This window comes from Apaloderma vittatum, unplaced genomic scaffold, assembly GCF_000703405.1.
Source record: "Apaloderma vittatum isolate BGI_N311 unplaced genomic scaffold, ASM70340v1 scaffold205, whole genome shotgun sequence".
Classification (NCBI taxonomy): domain Eukaryota; kingdom Metazoa; phylum Chordata; class Aves; order Trogoniformes; family Trogonidae; genus Apaloderma; species Apaloderma vittatum.
The window spans coordinates 27,485-45,909 of record NW_009718558.1 but is presented as its reverse complement, the minus strand read 5'-3'; the positions used below and the strand labels follow the sequence as shown (position 1 = coordinate 45,909).

At 49.3% G+C, this 18,425-nt stretch overlaps 1 protein-coding gene across 1 annotated transcript in view; it reads left to right on the top strand.

Moving 5' to 3' along the window:
* Positions 1 to 18,425, top strand: part of SAMD4A (sterile alpha motif domain containing 4A) — a gene marked incomplete at its 3' end in the record, with an annotated part of 94,597 nt that overhangs the window by 49,896 nt on the left and 26,276 nt on the right. The window contains exon 2 of the mRNA XM_009870278.1: positions 13,403 to 13,921. Within this exon, the coding sequence (XP_009868580.1) occupies positions 13,403 to 13,921 (519 nt within the window). The remainder of the gene's footprint in view (positions 1 to 13,402; positions 13,922 to 18,425) is intronic.

Sequence of the window (18,425 nt, the reverse complement as noted above, 5' to 3'; positions counted from 1 at the left end):
CCCTGGAGCAGCATTTTGGGGTGCAGAGCATCCAGTGGTTTTCTAAAGGATTGTTTTCCCTCCTCAGCTGGAACACCAAAAGCCTTTTGGAGAGCCGGGCTGTGAATGCCATCAGCAGCCCTGATCTAGGTTAAAATGACCTTTTTTAGTTTATTCCCCCCTCCCCGATGCTATTTGTAGCCTGGAGGAAAGCAATGACCTGGTTCATGGCACAACCCCACAAGAGGTTGTGTTGGAGGACGTGGAGCCCTGTCTGGGGGACCCCTTGCACCTCGTTCCCTTCCTTGACCCTGCAGATGCATTTGTGTAGGGTGGCTTCAGGCAGCCTCTGAAAACTCCTAGGATTTAAAAGCACCATTGCAACACGAGAAAAACCTCAGAATTGAGAGTTAAATCCCTCTTTCCCCCCCTCTTCTACATGAGGGATTTGGCCCAGGGTTCGTACATGTTCGTTTTACAATATAAGACATGCGAAGAACAGGGTAGAAGTCTCTGGAAGGAGTCTCTGACCGGTGGGGGTTCGCCTTCCCACATAGCCGCATTTATTTTGATTTTACTTTTTGAGCCTAGTATTCCAGGAAAGTGCATTAAAAGCTGGCAACCTACTGCTAGCGAGCGGAGCCGAGTGCCGACGTGTGATGCCGGAGGAGCTGCACCGACGGTCGGGGATGACGGGTGGCGCGAAGTGTCGGTGGAAAGGAGGGGAAAAGGGGGATGTTCTCGCTCCACTGAACTTCCTTCCTTTGTGTTCCCTATTAAGCCGAGGGAACCACGCTGATGCGGCTGCTTTTGCAGCCCTTCCAAGCTCCGATTTAATTGTGGATGATTTCATCCTGGCCTTTTTTTCATGTTGAAGCCAGTGGCCTGCGTCATGCAGCAGTGAATTGAGGCAGATTTTATTTGCATGTGAGTCATTGAGCTTTTCCAGCTGAATGTCACCAACTTGGAATTTTTGGTCTGATTTTGTTGTTGTTTTTGTCTCTTGGTGTTTTTCCACCAGGCTTTTTCCCTACCCCTCACTGCCTGCACCCCTCCTCTCTCCACAACACCCCCTCCCAAAAAAAAAAAATAAAAAAAATAAGGGAAACTGGCTAAATGTGAGTTTGAATTGGCAGCGCAAAAGGACGGGATTGTGAACGTTTGGGGAGGGTGGGGGGGAAAAAGGATGCTTTATGTCGCTGGGAGGGAAGGAGCGAAGCCAAGTCAAATTGAGGGCTCTAATTTGGGAGCAGTGTTATTACAGGTCAGAGGGAGTCAGTTCCTGGCTAAATTGGGAGAGCTGTCACATGCCGGAGCTCTAAATGCTGCTCACATGGCTGGGGCACACAGGCTTCTGGACAACTCGGTTTGATTTTGTTGATAGGGCTTAAAAACAAAAAAAGAAAAGAAAAAAAAATCTAAAAAGTCTCTCGATGTGCCCTCAAAATACAGGCTCCGTAGCAGTGGCCCTCTGCCTCCGCTGCGAGCTTGTCCCGGCCCTCGCCTGCCCTTTGCACAGAGAAGTTTATAAATAGAGCAACTCCTCCATTATGTGCAGCTTCAGTCTCTTTTATTTTTATACTGGAATCTGTTCAATGATTAACAGTTTAAACCATGTGCTGTATATCAATACCTTACATACCCTTCATAACTTATTTTTAGTATTTTTTTTTCCCCCCTTCTAAATCCTTTATCCATGTTAGGCAACGTAGTTATGACATTCAGATAATTTTATTTCTTTCCTAGCCTTTGAAGAAACTTATCTGCATTTCAATTGAGCTTTTGCTAAAAGGCCTCTTTGCAATTGAAATGAAGAAGTCAGAGGAGTATTTCCTCCGTGCCTGTGGTTGTGCCTGTAGTTTCCTCGCTGAAAGATTTGGGTGTTTTTATGGATTAGATTCAAAAGCGAGATACAGAAATTGCGTGTTTTATTTCTTTGGCTTTCTGCATCCTAGGAAATTCCACTGAAAATCAGGGTTTGGGGGCGTGAGGAGGCATATGAACAATATGAACCACAGCGTAAGTGAAAGCAGGCAATGAACTCGTGTCCCACCTGTAGCCCCAACGGCATTTTGCTGTTGTTAACCTCATGAGCTTCAAGAAGCGATGGGACTTCTGGAAGCCATCTACAACTCCCTGGTTAATTATATTTTTAATCCTCGCTGACCCATCCCGTTACCGTGCGCCAAGCTGCCTCTGTGGGCCGGCTAAGGTCGGTGAACTTTGCACGACAGCCAACAAAAGCCACTTGACCCAGGATCTCGTCGGGATATCGTTGTCCGTCAGAGCTGGCATGGCTGCTCTCGATATTTCTGTCTCCTCGTTGCATGCACAAGGGCTGATGGATTCCCCTCCACTCCGCTGTCCAAAAGGGACAGCATTTTGGTGTCTTTTCTGCTGCGAGAGCATTCTTCCACCCACCCTGTATGGATGGGGCTCCTGCTTTCTGCCGCTCATAGAATTGTCAGGGTTGGAAGGGACCTTAAAGATCATCTAGTTCCAACCCCCCTGCCATGAGCAGAGACATCTCCCACTAGATCAAGCTGCTCACAAACACCTCACCTGATGGCATCCACACCACTGACGGTGATTTCACAGTTTTGCATGCTCTCTGTTGTGAAGTGGGACGCAGGCACTGTTTTCCAGCACTTTCAAAAGACCATCTTCAGGCTTGGGACCTTGACGCCCATGATGCCCAGGAGCATGTGTACTCCAGTGAGTAAAGAGGAACCAGCGCTGTGAGTCCTTGCCTGGTGTCAGGCTGGCTTCACTCTTCAGGACAGCTTTTTGTAGGAGGTTGGATTGTCTACCGAGTATCTGTCCTCCTCATGGCCTTTGGGTAGGAAGCAAGGAGTTGGAAACTCATCCTTGCTGATGCCCCAGTCTGGCTCAGAGCTCTCGTTTCAGACCCTGAACCGTTTCCCATGGTTTTCTGTCCAAGCACTGAGTGCTCAGATAGAGCTTGTGGGATTTTCACTCTTGTTTCACACCCATTGGCACCACTGTCATCGATGTAGTCGTCACTCCACAAGACCACGCCGGCTGGACCGCGGCTTGTGAGATCAGTGAAGCAAATTCATCTTTCCCAAGGTGTTCTCCATACTGGTGCTGGCCACGTTGTGTCGAGGAGCTTAAACACCATCGTACATGTAGCACCTGTGCGGCTTTTGATAAGGTTTCCCAGCGTGTCATCTTTGTTCTGAGTCAGTGAGATGCTCTCAATGTTGCAAAGCTCTGCACTAAATTAAAAGTCATGTTGCTAGGGAGTGTTGCGATAATACATGGTATTACACGCCGTGGTGTGCAACAGATAGAAAACAGCCTAGAAAACAAATCCATAAAACCTCCCATCAGATGCACGGTATGAAAATTGAGTGTACTTCAGCTTGGTATTAAATATGTCATGGAAAAAGGCTCCCACTCCTTCTGAATTTCCTGAAAGTCTGCTTTGGGCTGAAAACAGTGCTGGCTGCAGCCAATTTAGAGGAGGAAAAGTCCCCTCTCTTGTTGCTATCTGCAGAAGCACACTTAATGATCATGCCATGCGATTCTCCAGTGCTAAAAATATATTGCTTCTGGGTTTGTACAAACAGCCTCCTAATAACTGGAGCTCTGGCAAGCTCGCGTGGTAGAGGGGGAGAAATAGTGTCAAAAATGGGAAAACCTTTTTTCTTTCTCCTCCCTCTGCAGCTCAGTAGAGCTGGGCTCTTTTGTTCTTCTTCAGGTGTCCCTGCCCGTGGCAGGGAGGTTGGAACAAGGGATGATCTTTAAGGTCCCTTCCAACCCAAACCATTCTGTGATTCTCGCGGCTCTCAGCACGAATTAAGGGATATTTTATTGAGGAATCTCCTAGTTTGCTCTGATTCTGACCAAAATAAGGGGCATTTTGCTCCCTTTTGAGTTTACAACGTGGATGGAGAGCACTGAGCTCCCTGCTCTGCTGCTCTATCTACTGGAGGGGTTTCATCAGCCTCTTGGGGGTGATGAGATGAGAAGGTCTGATCGAGGGTTGTCTTCAAGGTTGGCTTCAGTGACAAAATTCCCAACTCTTACTAACACTGTCCCTTCTGAGTAATGCCACCCCAGCTTGAGCAGCTCGGCTTAGGGACACCCTTTCCAGTCATTTCTTCCACACAAGGAAAGGACTGATGCTACAAAACGGACACTTGGCCAGGGCTGCTGTTGCTTTAGAGAGGTTGAAGAAGAGGGGAGCTGCCAGTCACAAACAGCTGAACTTGCTGCCCAAGAACTGCCTTTACAAATGGCAACAAGTCGAGCAGGGCTTGGGTTTTATCCCCCATGGGTATTGGGATGGTTTTCTGCTCAGTTTTTTGTTTCTCCAGAAGCTGCGTGTTCTATGGTTGCCTGCTCCTTAGCATGGCTTCCCAAAAAGACTTGCAAGAAGTTGGCTGTTCTTCAGAAGTGAAGTGCATTCAAGACGCAGCAGCCAGCTCAGAGGGCAGCCTGGTCAGAGGACTGGAGCACCTCTGCCGTGACATGAGGCTGAGCAAGTTGGGGTTGTTCAGCCCGTAGAAGAGAAGGCTCCGGGGACACCTTATTGCAACCTTTCAGTACTTAAAGGGGGCTTATAAAAAAGATGGGGACAAGCTTATTAGCAGGGCCTGTTGCAATAGAACAAGGAGTGATGCCTTTAAATTGAAGGAGTGTAGATTCAGGCTAGATATAAGCAAGAAATGTTTTATGGTGAGGGTGGTAAAACACTGGCACAGGTTGCCCAGAGAGGTGATAGATGCTCCATCCCTGGAAACATTCAAGGTCAGGTTGGACGGGGCTCTGAGCAACCTGATGTAGTTACAGGTGTCCCTGCTCCCTGCAGGGGAGTTGGACTGGACAACCTTTAAAGGTCCCTTCCAGCCCAAGCGATTCTGTGATTCTGTTTCGGAGCACTGCCCAGCAGGGACGCACTTTTTATGAAGCAGAGAAAATAAGGGCAACGATGGCCAACCTGCTTGTTGCAATCCAGCTGTGTCGGCAAACCCATCCATGCTGCCTTGGCAGCGGGCGTTGAAGAACTTACCCTTTGCACGCAGTAGGATGCTGGGGACAGTTGCAATAAGGTTGTGTCTTCTGGAGAGAATTGGTTTTGGTGGCTGAATTTGCACTGTCACACTTAACAAGCCAAAGGGATGTGGTGTAGTTAATTTATGCAGAGCTTCTCGGTCTTCGAAGGTGAAGAAGGTGCTCCTTCCTCACGTCCTCTGTGCTCCTGTCAGTGCTGAATCCTGCAATATAATCACAAATGCTTTGCTTTTGATGGCTGCATGGCTCCTGTCTGTTTTTTTATCAAGGAAGCAGTGCTGCCTGCAGCAGGGACTTCCCCAGCCACCGTTTATGGGACATGCTGTGCCTGTTGCTTTATTTTTACGGCATCAGTTTCCTGCATCCACACTGGTCGATTCACCTCCCTTCCTGCTCAGAACTTCTCTGCAGCAACCACCTGGGTGGAAAAGAAACGCTAGGAAAGTACTTCATGTATTCTTAGTCGCTTAGAATGTGATGTAGCGGCTGGAAAACACAGAGGAGAGCCAGCATTGTGTGAACTGATAGATTGCAGCACATCACAGACAAATCTTCCATGCTGGTGCTCCTTGGTATCATCAGGGAGCTGGGCTGCAAGGTGGGTCATGGGCACTGGAGAAAGGAGGTGGTGCACGTGCCTTGCATGATACAGGGCACAGATTTCTGTCTGTCTGTCCTTTCCTCATGAGTGCTGATGAACAAAAGGTCCTTCTGTCCTTTATAAGAGGTCACCTGCGCTTAAATCTGCACAGAAGGCAACTAGCTAGGGAAAGGGGGAGTTCAGTGATTGCCTTCTTACATCCCGTGATAGACCAAAGATGCTAGGGTAGCACTGAGCTGTGCAGGCACCTTGGACCTAGAGCTGTTGGGGTGGGTGCTCCAAGAGGGAAAGTACAAAGCCCCAGTTGCCATGAGTAGCTGTCTCCAAGCCCTCCTGGTGTCCAGGGCTTGCTTGCAGCCCTTCTGGCTGTTCCCAGCTCCTAGCCAAGGCTTGTTACAGGGAAAGAGCACTGCCACTACTCCCCAAATTTCTCTCTGAGTCAGGCTGTTAGACCTGCATGGGAAGGAACAGAAGCAAAAAGCCAGCTGTGAGGTTTTCTTGGTTTTTCCTCTATCAAGCCCCAACTTGCCCACCGGGATGAGCAGTTTTGAGGACTTGGGTAGAAGAAGCAGACCCCTCGATGCAGAGCTGGCCTCTCCTGGCTGCTGCAGCGTGGAGGCGTGGGAGGTGCCAGGAAGCCACGGGTGCTGGATCCAGCAGGCACGATGCTGTTTGGCACGGCCTCCGTTGCCTTCAGACGTATAAGATTAGGTCATCCCGCTCCACGCTGAGGTGAGCTCTAGCGCAGGCATAAATTCAAATCCGTTTGAACGTAGCAGGGGGATGTCAGTGGGGTTTACACACTGCACTGCAGCCTCCCAGCACTAGACATGCTTAGAAACATCACCGATGTCTTCTTGACTGTGTTAGCCCTGGTTTTGCATTGATTTTGGTGAGACAAGGGGCAGGACTCAGGTTGACTGGTGCTGCAGTGTCAGCTTGCATCTCTGTCTTGTGCAGGTTGCAGGTCTGCAATAACCTTTATTGTCGAGATTTTTTTTATTCTTTTAATTAGCGTCTGCAATAACGAAGAGGCGCGTGCTGAAATCCTTATTATTTGGCGTCTTGTGTGGGGAGAAGGCTGCCAGGTTTAATGGAGAGGGTATTGATGTGCTCTGAATGGGGTACAGAGAGGGTTTCCAACAGGATTCTCCCTTTATTTTCTTTAATGTTGATCTTTTGAGAGACCAATTTAGGAAGAGAATTATGTAAATTCGCCCAGAGGAAGTATTGTGAATGGGTCAGCGTGCAGATGCTAATTAATGCAAATAATAATTTAAATGCCTTCATCTGGAAACACTCTGTAGTTCACCTTCAGGCGAGCTGCTGCGGTGGGAGCCAGGGCAGAGGTTTGCATCTGCAGCAGTGTTGGAGAAAATATTTTTGTGCTGGGTGGTGGGGAGCTGGACCATCTCATGGACCAGTAAATCTAGTTGCAGGAAGGCTGGGACTGGCAGCAGCCTGCCTTTGATCGATACTCTCGGTGCAGATTGAGACTTGTGGTTGAAATCCCTTCATTTTTTACTCTCCTGCTTTAGCATCACTGCAAATCACCCTATGGGAGGTGGGGTATGGTCCTTCCACCACACTCATGCTTTTCACCGAGCCAAATAAGAGCCGATTGACATCGGTGCTGGGAGTCAAAGAGCCAGCAGAAGTGTTGCCATGGGCTCAAGATTAATGAGCTTAGAGCCGTGATGTGGTAGAGACGGGGCATTTAGCTTCTGCTGAGCTTACCAGAAACAAGAGTGGGTGGTGACTTTGAGCGCTGAGCCCTGAGCAGCTTCACTTGAGAAAATGCAGGAGCTCTTGAATTCAGACTGGAACTTATCTGGAAGCTGAAACCAGATAAATTCAACTGGAAATGAAGGCAAAATGAAATGCTTGGGAGACCCTGGAACAAAGAGCCAGTAAATGTAGGGTTGGGGTTTGGCTCGTGGCAGCCGTTCACTGAGAGATGACGTTATGGCCAAACAGAGGTTGTTGGGCTGCGTTCATTTGCAGGGTCAGGTTTCTTGATCCCTTTTGCCCTGGTAAAGACCCCCATACAGCTGTAATGGGTGTTTGATATCAGGGTTGACTCTGGCAGTGACCTCAGTTACCACAAATTTTGGTGATTTTGATGGAAGCGCAGCATCTTGCATGGATGCATGGAGGAGGTGGTGGGTACTGATGGCTTGCTGGGTCTTTATGCATCAGGAGGAGTTCAGATGCTGATTTTTCTGCCTCTGCCGGAAAAATGGGCTCTGCCCATCACCCGAAGCCGGTGTCACATCAGTAATCCAGGAAATAGTGAATAATGGGAACTTCTTCTGGGAGCTGAGGAAGGCCTCCTGCAAAACCTTCTTGCAAACCCAGAAATAGCCATCATTTGCAGTGAGACCACCAATTTCAGGCTCACCTGAAGCAGTTGCCAGCTGCCTAAGCACAGACTGGATTTCTATTTTGCTATTGACCATCCAAGACATGAGGACCTCGGAGAACAGCTTGACTGCCAGCCAGGAGCACCTAGTTCCTCCCTCCAGTCCTTAAAGCTGCAGCACATCACTTTGCAAGATCAGGGATCCCAGCCTAAATTTTTGGTACAAACTCCTGTTTTTTTTCTCTCCAAGTACATCTTAGAGTGCCTGCAGGTTCCTTCAGCCCTGCTGTGAAGGTGCTCTGTTTGGTTGGTTCCCTTCAGATTTGCGCATCTAACTCTTATTTCTTGCTTGGACAATTTATCTGAATGGGCTTTTGAGAACGTTTAGTGGAAAATGTTGTTAAACTGAAAACAAGGGCATAATAAAACAGTAATTTTAGAGCAATTTACTGACAACTAGAGCCCTTGAATGCATTGTGGAGCAATGATACCAAAGTCTGCCGTTCTAACACACTTGGAAAATCCTTGGGCAGGTTTTAAAACACTTTCAGTCTTTAATTGTTGCCCTTGTTGCTCAAGAATTACACATCATTCATCCTGGCCGCTTTTCAAAACCTTGGTCAGCTTATCTGTCTACTCCACCTGCGAATTGTGGTGAATTGTATCAACAGGAGGATAACCCACCTTCTGTTTTCAAAATGAAGAGGTTTCTTTTAGTTGGGGTCAGTGGTTTGTCGGGGTGTTTTTAAGCCCTTGAGAGGTATCACACATCGTCACCCTTCCTTGGAGACATCTCGCCTGGTGACACACGTGTTCGTGTGTCTGTGCTGACAGCTCCTCTCAGCCATCCCCATGGACAGGGTCGGTGTTTTCAAGGTGGGGGCCAGAGGTCTGTTTACAAAAATCAAAAGTAAAACTAGAAACCAGGCAGTTAGGTACCTCTAGGTTTCTAATTGCAGGTGTCCACAGGGACTATGTGTACCCCTGCTTTTGTCCACCCAGGCTGGCTTTACTGTCAGAAAACTGGGACCATTCCTGATACATCGTTAACAGCTCCACATACCTCACTGGTGGTGGAAATAACCCACCTGTCTATCAGGAGACAGGTTCAAAGTAAAGGCAAGGAAATCCTTCACGGTGTGGGGCATTAGAGGTGGATCCTTCGCCACTGGACACGAAGGCAATGAACAGTGTTCAGGGATCCAGAAGAGATTAAACAGCTTTGTGCCAGAGAAATCTGATGAGTCTTTCTCAAATGGACAAATGTCACCTCTTTCTCAAGCCGAAAAGCCCCAGGTTTGTGGAGGTTGTGGATATTCGTGTTGGACCTATACATAGCACAGCACGGGTTTCAGCCTTGCAAGCAGGACTCCACTCTATTTGGTGCTGTTTGTATATACATTGGCTGTGCTCTATGACGGCAAATTTGTGTTGGTTGAGTAATCCTATGTTAGAAGATAGTTTTGCATCCCATGTTCTCACCTAGGAAAAATAGTCCCGTAATAAAATTTAGGATTTTGTGCTCCAGGGGCAGTGGCAGCTTCCATCTGTTACTGGTACGCAAGTCACAGGGCTGGGATGGGAGCTATCTCCTTAGGGTGCTTGTGGTCAGGTTGTAATTTTAGCTCGTCTCTGAAAGGAGATGTTGGTACAGTGACTGAAGCGAGCAGAACAGGCATTTGGGGGGATTTCGAAGCAGCAGGTTGGAGTTTCTAACTTTGGGGCTTTCACTATGCTCAGATTTGCCGTTTGCAAACATGAACGATCTTGCCATCCCTTAGAGCAGCAAAAGCCTTGTGACAGAAAGCATCAGGCGTAGAATCACGAGAATTATTTAAGTTAGAAAAGAGCTTTACAATCATCCAGCCCAACTATTAACACCCAGGGGAGCTGATGGGGCTGTGATGTGAGTAGTGCCTGCAGCCCAGCACAGGTAGCGTGCCAGGACCCAAGGACGCAGGAGCCCAAAACCGGGACACGTCCTGACTGAGGCTGAGCGCTGAGACATCCCCGATGTCCAGGAGTGCGTAGCAGCAGGTAGGGAGCTGAAGTGGGGGTTCACGTTCTCAGGGAGAGGGTGGAGAAAGGCTTTGGGGGGTCACCAACCCCTCTCCCCCTGCCCAGAGGCGGCTCTAGCTTTCTTCCCATGCTGTGCTCTCCAGATCATCTCTTTTCTGGCAGATAGGATTAAGCCTGACCTCCCGCTCCATCTTGGAGAGAGCCAAACCTCTTTCACATCTCATTATTTTCCATTTTTGTTTAATTGTGCACATCCTGCTGTTGGCTGAGAAGGAGAGTGGCTCCTGCCTGGGCCAGCTCGGGGAAGAGCACCCACTCCATCTCTTTGGAGGTGTGAGCTCAAACCCCCAAATCTCCTGGGGGTCTGAGGCAGGTTTCCCAAGAAGCGGCTCTGGCACCTTCCTGTGTTTCTCCAGTGGTGACCTTTATACTCAGCCCCCTCCATGTGAGGAAGAGGAGTCTGGCCATGGCCACCTGCCTCTCCCATCCTCATCCTCCTCCCCTGCACCCAGTTTCTACTGGACTCTGCTTTTTCTGCCTATATTTTCATATCTAGTTCCTATGTACAAGTGGCACTGACTTGTTTTAGCAGTGTGTTGAATGCCTTTTTTTAATGATCTTTTGATTTCTTGGTTTACCCAGGCTGCTGCAAAATCCTACAGCCTCTCTCTGCAGACAGTGCTGGGTTGGGGTTTGGCTGCTGCCGAATCACCCCAAGAGCAATAGTAAAATCCCTCTGCGGGAGGAGGGGAGAAAATAAAACCTGCTTGAGAGGTGAGGAGAGAGAAAGGGGACAGAGAAATCAGATTAAGCACGACAGGACATTTTGCCTGTAGCAGTTACATCTGTATATGGAAAATACAGAGATGTTCTGGTGGACCTTGAGTCCCTTTATGCTCATCTATTTTTTACAACATCACTTAGACTGAGTGTTGCTTTCCCAAATCCCATTTTCTAGCACCAGAACAACCCATCTCCATGGGCACAGGAGAGTACCAAAAGCTTGCTTCTGCTGCAAACAAAGTGGCTCCTTCTCCACCAAATCTGTGCCGTGCCGTGTCTCGTGCACCTCCCGTCGCAACGGCACGAGGAGGCTCCGGCGAAGCGTCAGCTGGGTCAGGAAGTGGGTCTGGAGGAGGGGTGGGTCCACGGAAAAGTACATACCCCTGCAGAACGTTCCAGTGAGAGCCGTCGGCGTTTCCAGCAAGCCATCTAGTGGCTTCCTATCAAAATGGTTGCGTGCCTTGGAACTGGGAAGGTGAAGCTGGAGGAACGAGTGCTGCTCGCCACCGCAGTTGTGTGGAGGAAGCGACCTGCAGGGTTTGGTCCTAATTGGGAGAAGACCCTACTCTAACAACCTTCTTCTGGGTCATGGGGCGTGGAAGGGTTGGGTTAGGTGGTGGATGGCCATTTGGGTCTTCCCAAGAGCTAATCTGGTGGGTGATTCTACCGATGGACATCCAGATCATCCGTTTCACTGGTGTGGGGTCAGTAAGCTGCTCTCCAAACCACATGAAGAACGTATCAGTGGTTTAGATCAGCTTCCTCTGCAGTATGGATAGGAGGCAGGGAGGGGCAATGGAAAGTTTTGGGGTTTTTTAATAGCGTGAGACCTCAGGGCATTTCACTTGATGAAGTTTTGAGCAGTGGGTTTACTCTCCTTTTTCAGCAGATTGCTCAGGTGTGGCACCTTTAGGCACAGCCTGCTACAGGAACTGGAAGTGTGAAGGCTTGTTAGAGGGGTTTGGTAAACACTAGAGGAGAGACTGTGATTCTGTGACTGACATGGGGCTAGGAAGCGTCAGTCTAGGTAGATCCTGAGTGCTCCTTGGCTAGTGTTTTTATACACTGTTCAGAAAATCCTCCAGTGACAGAGGCTTCACAGCATCCGTAGGCAATCTCTCCCTGCGCATCACTCGCTGTACCTGTAGGACGTAGTTTCTTCGTGTCCAACCTCGTTCACCTTTGCTGCAACGCAAACCTATTACTACAATCCCCAGGAGACACGGAGAGCAGCTTGTTCACGCCAGTGTTCATCTCTCCGACAGCTGACAGGCTGGCTGGTGCAGTTTTTACATGCAACGTGGCATTTTGACTGATGTTCAGCCTGTGATGCTTCCTTACCCCAGGCTCTTCCCTACCTGCTGCTGCACAGTGGTTTGGTCCCGCTTGCCTGCAGATGTTTGTGCCTGCTTAATGCATTTTTTTTTTCTGACTTCATCAGCATTGTCTGACTTCTAATACAGTTTTCTGGAGTGGGGTTTTTTTTTCCCCAGCATGATACCCACCCATTGAGTACATTTATCCCATCACCCCTATCACCGATGACATCCTGGGTAGTGTCACGGGTGGGATAAGTCTCCCTGCTCAGCACATCCTCCCAGTCTGACGGTGAATCACCAGTAACGACTCTCTCCATATTGTTTTTCTGATGAGTTGTGTGCCCACATTAGAGCAGTTTCGCCTGAGCGTGTTTCTCTGGTGTGCTGCTGAGGAAGCTGTGTGTGGCAGCACCTAATGAATATCAAGATATACGGCGCTCACTGCTTCTCCAGCCATTCGCCGGCCAGTTGCTCTGTCACAGGAGGAAATTAAATTGTTCTTGACAAATCAGTGTCGGCAGTCACTTATCATCTTGTTATCTTCTAAGTGCTTACAAATAGGTTGTTTCATTATTTGTTCCATCAGTTTTCCAGGACTTTGAGTAAAGCGACCCGTTTGTAATTCCCCGACTTTTCCCTTTGCATATTTTTAAAGCTAAACCCTATGTTTGCTTTTCTTTTTTTCTGATCTTCTAAAACCTCTCCTATCTGCCGTGAGGGAACAGAGGAACAATAGCTCTTGAGGCTGCTTCAGCTCAGCCTTCCCTCCATACCTCTGGGCAGCTTATCCCTCCAGGCTGGGGGCTGATCCCACGCCCTGGTTTGGGTGTTGCCCTCGTGCTGGGATGCTTCTTCCCTTCGTCCTCTGTGGCTCTCGCCTCTGTCAGCTCATTTGAATCTTTACCTTTTCCATTTTCCAGCTGGTGCTTTTAAAAGAGCTTTTGTGCAGTATTTTGTGTAATCCACAATGATACAGGAAATTTCGGCCAAATCGTGACCTTGATTAACATTAGGACAGCAGCAATGTTGCTAAATGGCTGTAGAGGTGGGTGTAATTTGGCTTTTTTTGTGATTTTTGGGAGCATCTGGCAACTCTGGGTATCTGGTTCAGCACATGTTGCCGTGACCTTGCTTTTTGGAGAGTGGTGACTCCCCCCGCTGCTGCTCACGCAGCAGCATCCCACATGCAGGCATCCCTTTGGCGTGTTGTGTTTACCCTGCTGGGCTCTATTTGTTTCTTTATTATCTCTGTTTGCCAGTTTTTCAATTTTTTTTTTTTCCGTCCTATTCCTTCAACAGGAATCATTAACCAATGGCAACAGGAATCCAAGGATAAAGTGATTTCCCTATTGTTAACCCACCTGCCTTTACTAAAGCCCGGAAACATCGAGGCAAAAGTCGAGTACATGAAACTCTTGCCTAAAATCCTGGCCCACTCGATCGAACACAACCAACACATCGAGGAGAGCAGGCAGCTGCTCTCCTACGCCTTGATACACCCGGCCACCTCCTTGGAGGACAGGAGCGCCTTGGCCATGTGGCTCAACCACCTGGAGGACCGCACGTCGGGTGGCTTCGGCGGCCAGAACAGAGGTCGGTCGGATTCGGTGGACTACGGGCAGACGCACTACTATCACCAAAGACAAAACTCCGACGACAAACTCAACGGATGGCAAAACTCTCGAGACTCGGGCATAAGCGTCAGCGCTTCCAGCTGGCAGGACAAAAACCTGGCGTGCGAGAACGGCCATCTGCCTCTCTACTCCTCCTCCTCCGTCCCCACAACCATCAACACCATCGGCACTAGCACAAGCACCAGTAAGTACCCACAGGAAGCTCTGGGAGCGGCCCCCGCCGCTGCTCTTCAGAGCACAGTCCCTCGCATCCTGCTAAAAAATATTGCTTTGCCATGGTTAGCAGAGGGACTGAGTTCTTCTAGGTCATAGAAAACTTTTTTTGTCTCTCCCCTACCTGCTTCTTTATTTTCTGTCTGCCTATTTTGTTTTGTTTTGGTTTGGTTTTATTTTGGTTTGGTTTGGTTTTTGTTTTGGTTTGGTATTTTCTGTGGGATTTTAAAGACCTGGCAGCTGGAGAGGAGGGAAAAAACAGCCAAGCTGTAAGAGCAAAAAAACATGCATTGTCAAAGGGAGCCCCTTTTATTTCATGTAGCCTCAGGTAGATTTGCCATTCACATTTCAAGAGATCCTAAAGCAAGCGGGGAGCTGATGCTTTGTGTCCAGAAGTGAGCTGGGGACATACTGGGAGAAAATGGGATTGGGGCCCCAAAGCACAAGCATCATTTTTGGAAGCAGGGCTGGGATCCACAGTCTCCAGGGCATATCTGAAGGCGCGAAGCTGATGGTGATCATGGGATTTAGATGCACAATCCTCAGTGTTTTGTGGGAAAATTGGGTAGCTTTTCCCCTGTGGAGGCCCTGCCAGGCTTTGATGGGAGCTGTGGATGGTGCAGAACCCAGCCCAGTGCCCAAGGTTTGAACACTCTTGAGATGCTGCGGAGCGATGGGGCTGGAGATTCATCACTGGTTTTGTGTGGAGACGTGGTGCAGCTATAACTGGTTTTTAGAGCAGCCGTTGATGCCTGCAAGGCATCCTTTTGGGAAAGAGGGATCAAAGCCTCCTCTCAGCAGGGTTCAGGAGCTCCTGTGCCCAGCTGCTCCCTCTGTGGAGGGCTGGCACACCTGCCTTGCTGTCACCTGGGGTGACTGCCACCATCTCTCCTGCAAAGCTGGACATCCTCCTTTGCTTTGAGGCGTTCAGGAGGTCTCTTTCCAAGAGGCTTGGCATCTCCATAAATATAAGAGATACAGAGAGCACTTCAGGGAGGAGAACCTTCTTGCAGCATGGGTGCTGGCTTCTCTATCAGCGTGCGGAAAGCCACAATTAAATAGCTGAAAGCTTTAAAATGGTCACTTAAGGCTTCTGGGTTTTTCCCTCTCCTGTAATAAGCTGGTTTTTTAGGTCATGTTTCAAACTGACAGTGATATAAAATGTAGCTCTGGGTTTATTGCTGGTCCCTGCCTATCCAGTGTCTGTCCTTGCAGGCGTTGCTGCCTGTTCTGCCCCGCAGGGATTTAGCAGAAGGGTCTCAGCTTCTCCACCAACTCTGAGCATCATGCCCATCCCTTCCCCTGGCTGTGAAGCCCCGGCTCCTGCTGCCATGGGGTTGTGTGACATTCAGCTTCTCCGAGAGCCGGGTCCCTGCGCTGCGGAGGAGAGCTCCTTAACAAGGAGTTAGGGTGAGAAGAACCGTGAATGTATTTGCAGTTAGTCTGTTGAACCTCTCCAGGAATTATTTTTGAGGAGGTTCTTCCTTGTGGCTTTTTTGTGCCCGGCAGTTTGGAGGCTTTGCACACCGGGGAGGCAGCAAGAAGGGGTGGCTTCAGAAGGGATATGGTTCCTCACACATCAAGAGCTGGAGCAGGGAGGTGCAGCAGGTTAATCGTTGACAGCGACTGGAGCTCCACAAGATGCCTTAGGTCTTGAAGGATGCTTTTCAAAAACGTCTTTTTGTTTCTTTGAGCCTTTTTGTGCTCAGGCTTATCTCTTACCTCTTGCTCAACGGGATCCTCAGGTATCAGTACAAGGTGACAAAACTCAGGCAACAGCCAAATTACTCAGCAGTGCCTGAGCAGCTTTATTGCTGAGATTTTTTCATAAATTCTCCAGAATTAGGTGTGCACAGCGCTGGAACAAGAGCATTTGTGAGTCTGTCAGCAGACCCTGCCCTAAATCCTGGCATGGTAGCCCTTGCCTGGTCTGGTCCTTCCTGGCATCCCCCAGTAGATGCTTCTCGTGCTGCTGGGGCATCTCCATCACATTGTCTTGCTCTGAGAGCTGCAAGATTTGTAGAGTCCTATCCAGGGAACCTCTTTTTCCCTGGGCATAGTAGCGGGGTCAGGAAGGATTTCTGAAGCTGAGTAGCTTTGCAGAGACATCTGAACACGTCTTCAGCCCAGTCCACTCCTCAGTGTTAAGCTGTTGTGACTCCTGCTAACGTATTTAGGTGGCAGCGTGTTCAGACACCCTGCGGGCTGAGCTGGAGATGACCCAACCATGCTCCGTGTGTTAGTTCATAAGCTTCCTTAACGCAATGTTTGCTCGGACACAAGCACAGCGAGTCCACAGACAGATGCTAAAAAATAAACACGACTGTCAGCCTTTGTCCCAGCCCCTTGAGTCAATCAATATGTCCATTAATCTTTTATTCCAAAGCAAAGCCCTCAAACTGTTACTGTTTGTTTAGGGTTTGTTGTTATTATTTTTAGATTCTCCCTCTTACTTGGAGGTGTTTGTCTGGGCAGGGGCTTAATCCAGCAACACGCTGGAGGGCACAGGCTTCCCTAACCCATCCCTGCAAAGGCACAGCCTGTTCCTGGCACCAAAATAGGCCAAAGTCTTTCTCGGAGGACTAATGCGGTGATCTTGTCTGAGGTACTTTCTTCTGGTATTGTGGCGTAATTAAATGTAACATTATTACAGCACAGGGCTTAAATAGGGATGGCTGAAGCCCACATGACAATTTTTGTGCTGTCCTTGTCTTTGACTCAACCTAGACCCAGGCTTTGAGACTCAGTTCAGGCTTGGTTCACCTCCAGCTCTCTCTTAACATCTCTGGCTGGTGTTATCCAAGGCTTGAGGAGATGTTGCTGGAGTCCTCCAGCCTCTGCAGAGCAAATCTGGAGCACTCTGAAGGAGTCTCTTTGGATTTACACTAGTGATGGTGATCCAGGAGAGGGACCAGCATTGGAAGTGGTGGGTTTGGAGTAATCTGAGGGTATGGACTCACCCAAAGTGATGGAAGATCATGAGCTCCTTCCCATCCGCTGCATCACAGTAACTGCTTTCTCAGCCCATCCTGCAGACCTTGAGCTGCAACTTTAAGCCAAGCTTTAGTGTGCCAGGAGTAAAGGTGGCTTCAGCGTGGGCTTGGGAGTGCCAGTGAGCAGGAGGCCAGAGCTGGTCCAGGTGTGGTGGGAGGGGGTGAAGCTCAGAGCCCTGGCTCTGCCGCCGAGTCAGGCTGCAGTTGCAAAACACTCAGGTTGCACAACAGCTTTGCAGTGAGGACAGGCTCTGGAAACTCTGAAATGATGGAAAAGAGCAGTGAGCTTTCAAAGCTGTAGCTGAGAGCTTCATGCATGGGGGCTCCGGCTCCTTCCTCTCCCCTGTGTAACTGGTTCCACCTGAGAACCATCTGGTGGCATGCTGGGTTGTGCTTGTCTAATGGAAGCACAGCACAGCTTAACTCTCTGTTTTCCACACTCTCAGAAGGGACTATGTGTGGAGAAGAGGAGAGTCTGCTGTTAAATATGCTTGTCCAGCACTGAGAAGGTGAGGTGCGGGTACACCGGTCTGGTTTGGACCGTAAGATCCGCAAGCAAGAAGAAAGAAACAAAACCACAAGGTTTGTCGAGAGCGACAAGAAGTCCATTTAGCAATAGCCAGCCTGCTGAGCCACAGCTAGAGAGGTCAGGATTTGGTTCCTGGCTCTGACATGCACCTGCCGGACAAGCTGCTTGGTCCTCTGCTCCTGATATATAACTTGGGGATAACAGTATTATTTCTTTTATCAGTGTATGGTGAGATTTTCCTATGCTCTCACCTCCGGTGAAGAGCCAGGACACTTAAACTCCCTCTTGTGCACAGGGGCAGAAGGTCTTGGTTTTACTGCAGAGGCAACACTAACTTGCCCCAAACATTTGAGTTAAGAGCCAGATGTTGGAGGCTCTTTCTGTCTGAGGAGCGAGGATCTTCTTACGCCAGTACCTGCCCAGAAGAGGTCCCTGGACTGGTAGTGGTAGTATCTGAATGCATGGCTGGTGATCCCTTGCAGTCTTGTCCTTAGGTGAGCATCCAGCGTGTCCCTGGTGTCCGTTTGGAGTGGCACCGATGGCTGGGGCTACGGCGTGGGTGGCACCAGAGGTCAAGGTGATGTCGTGCGTCACGGGTCAGCGATAGGCGGGTGCAGTCAGAGAGACCTTGGTGTGGAGTGTCCTGCAGAGCTGAAGTCCCAGGCATTGAGACTGTGTTGATCCAGGAGAGACGTTGCGAACTCTTTGGTGTTTCAGCGTTGCTGTGCTGCCTGGATTCCCCCACGAGTGAACAGAGAGGTCCTTGGACCAGCGGAGCTGTTTGCCAGCCTGCAGCCACCCTTCCGCTTCGGCACAAATGGGAAAGGTGCCGGGTGCTCAGGCCTGCTACACCCTTCCCATGAGAGTCTCTGCCAGAAAACTGGTGTTTGTCTGCAAGGAGGGAGTGAAGGAGGGCGAGGAGTGCAATGCAGGAGAAGTACTCACCTTGTATA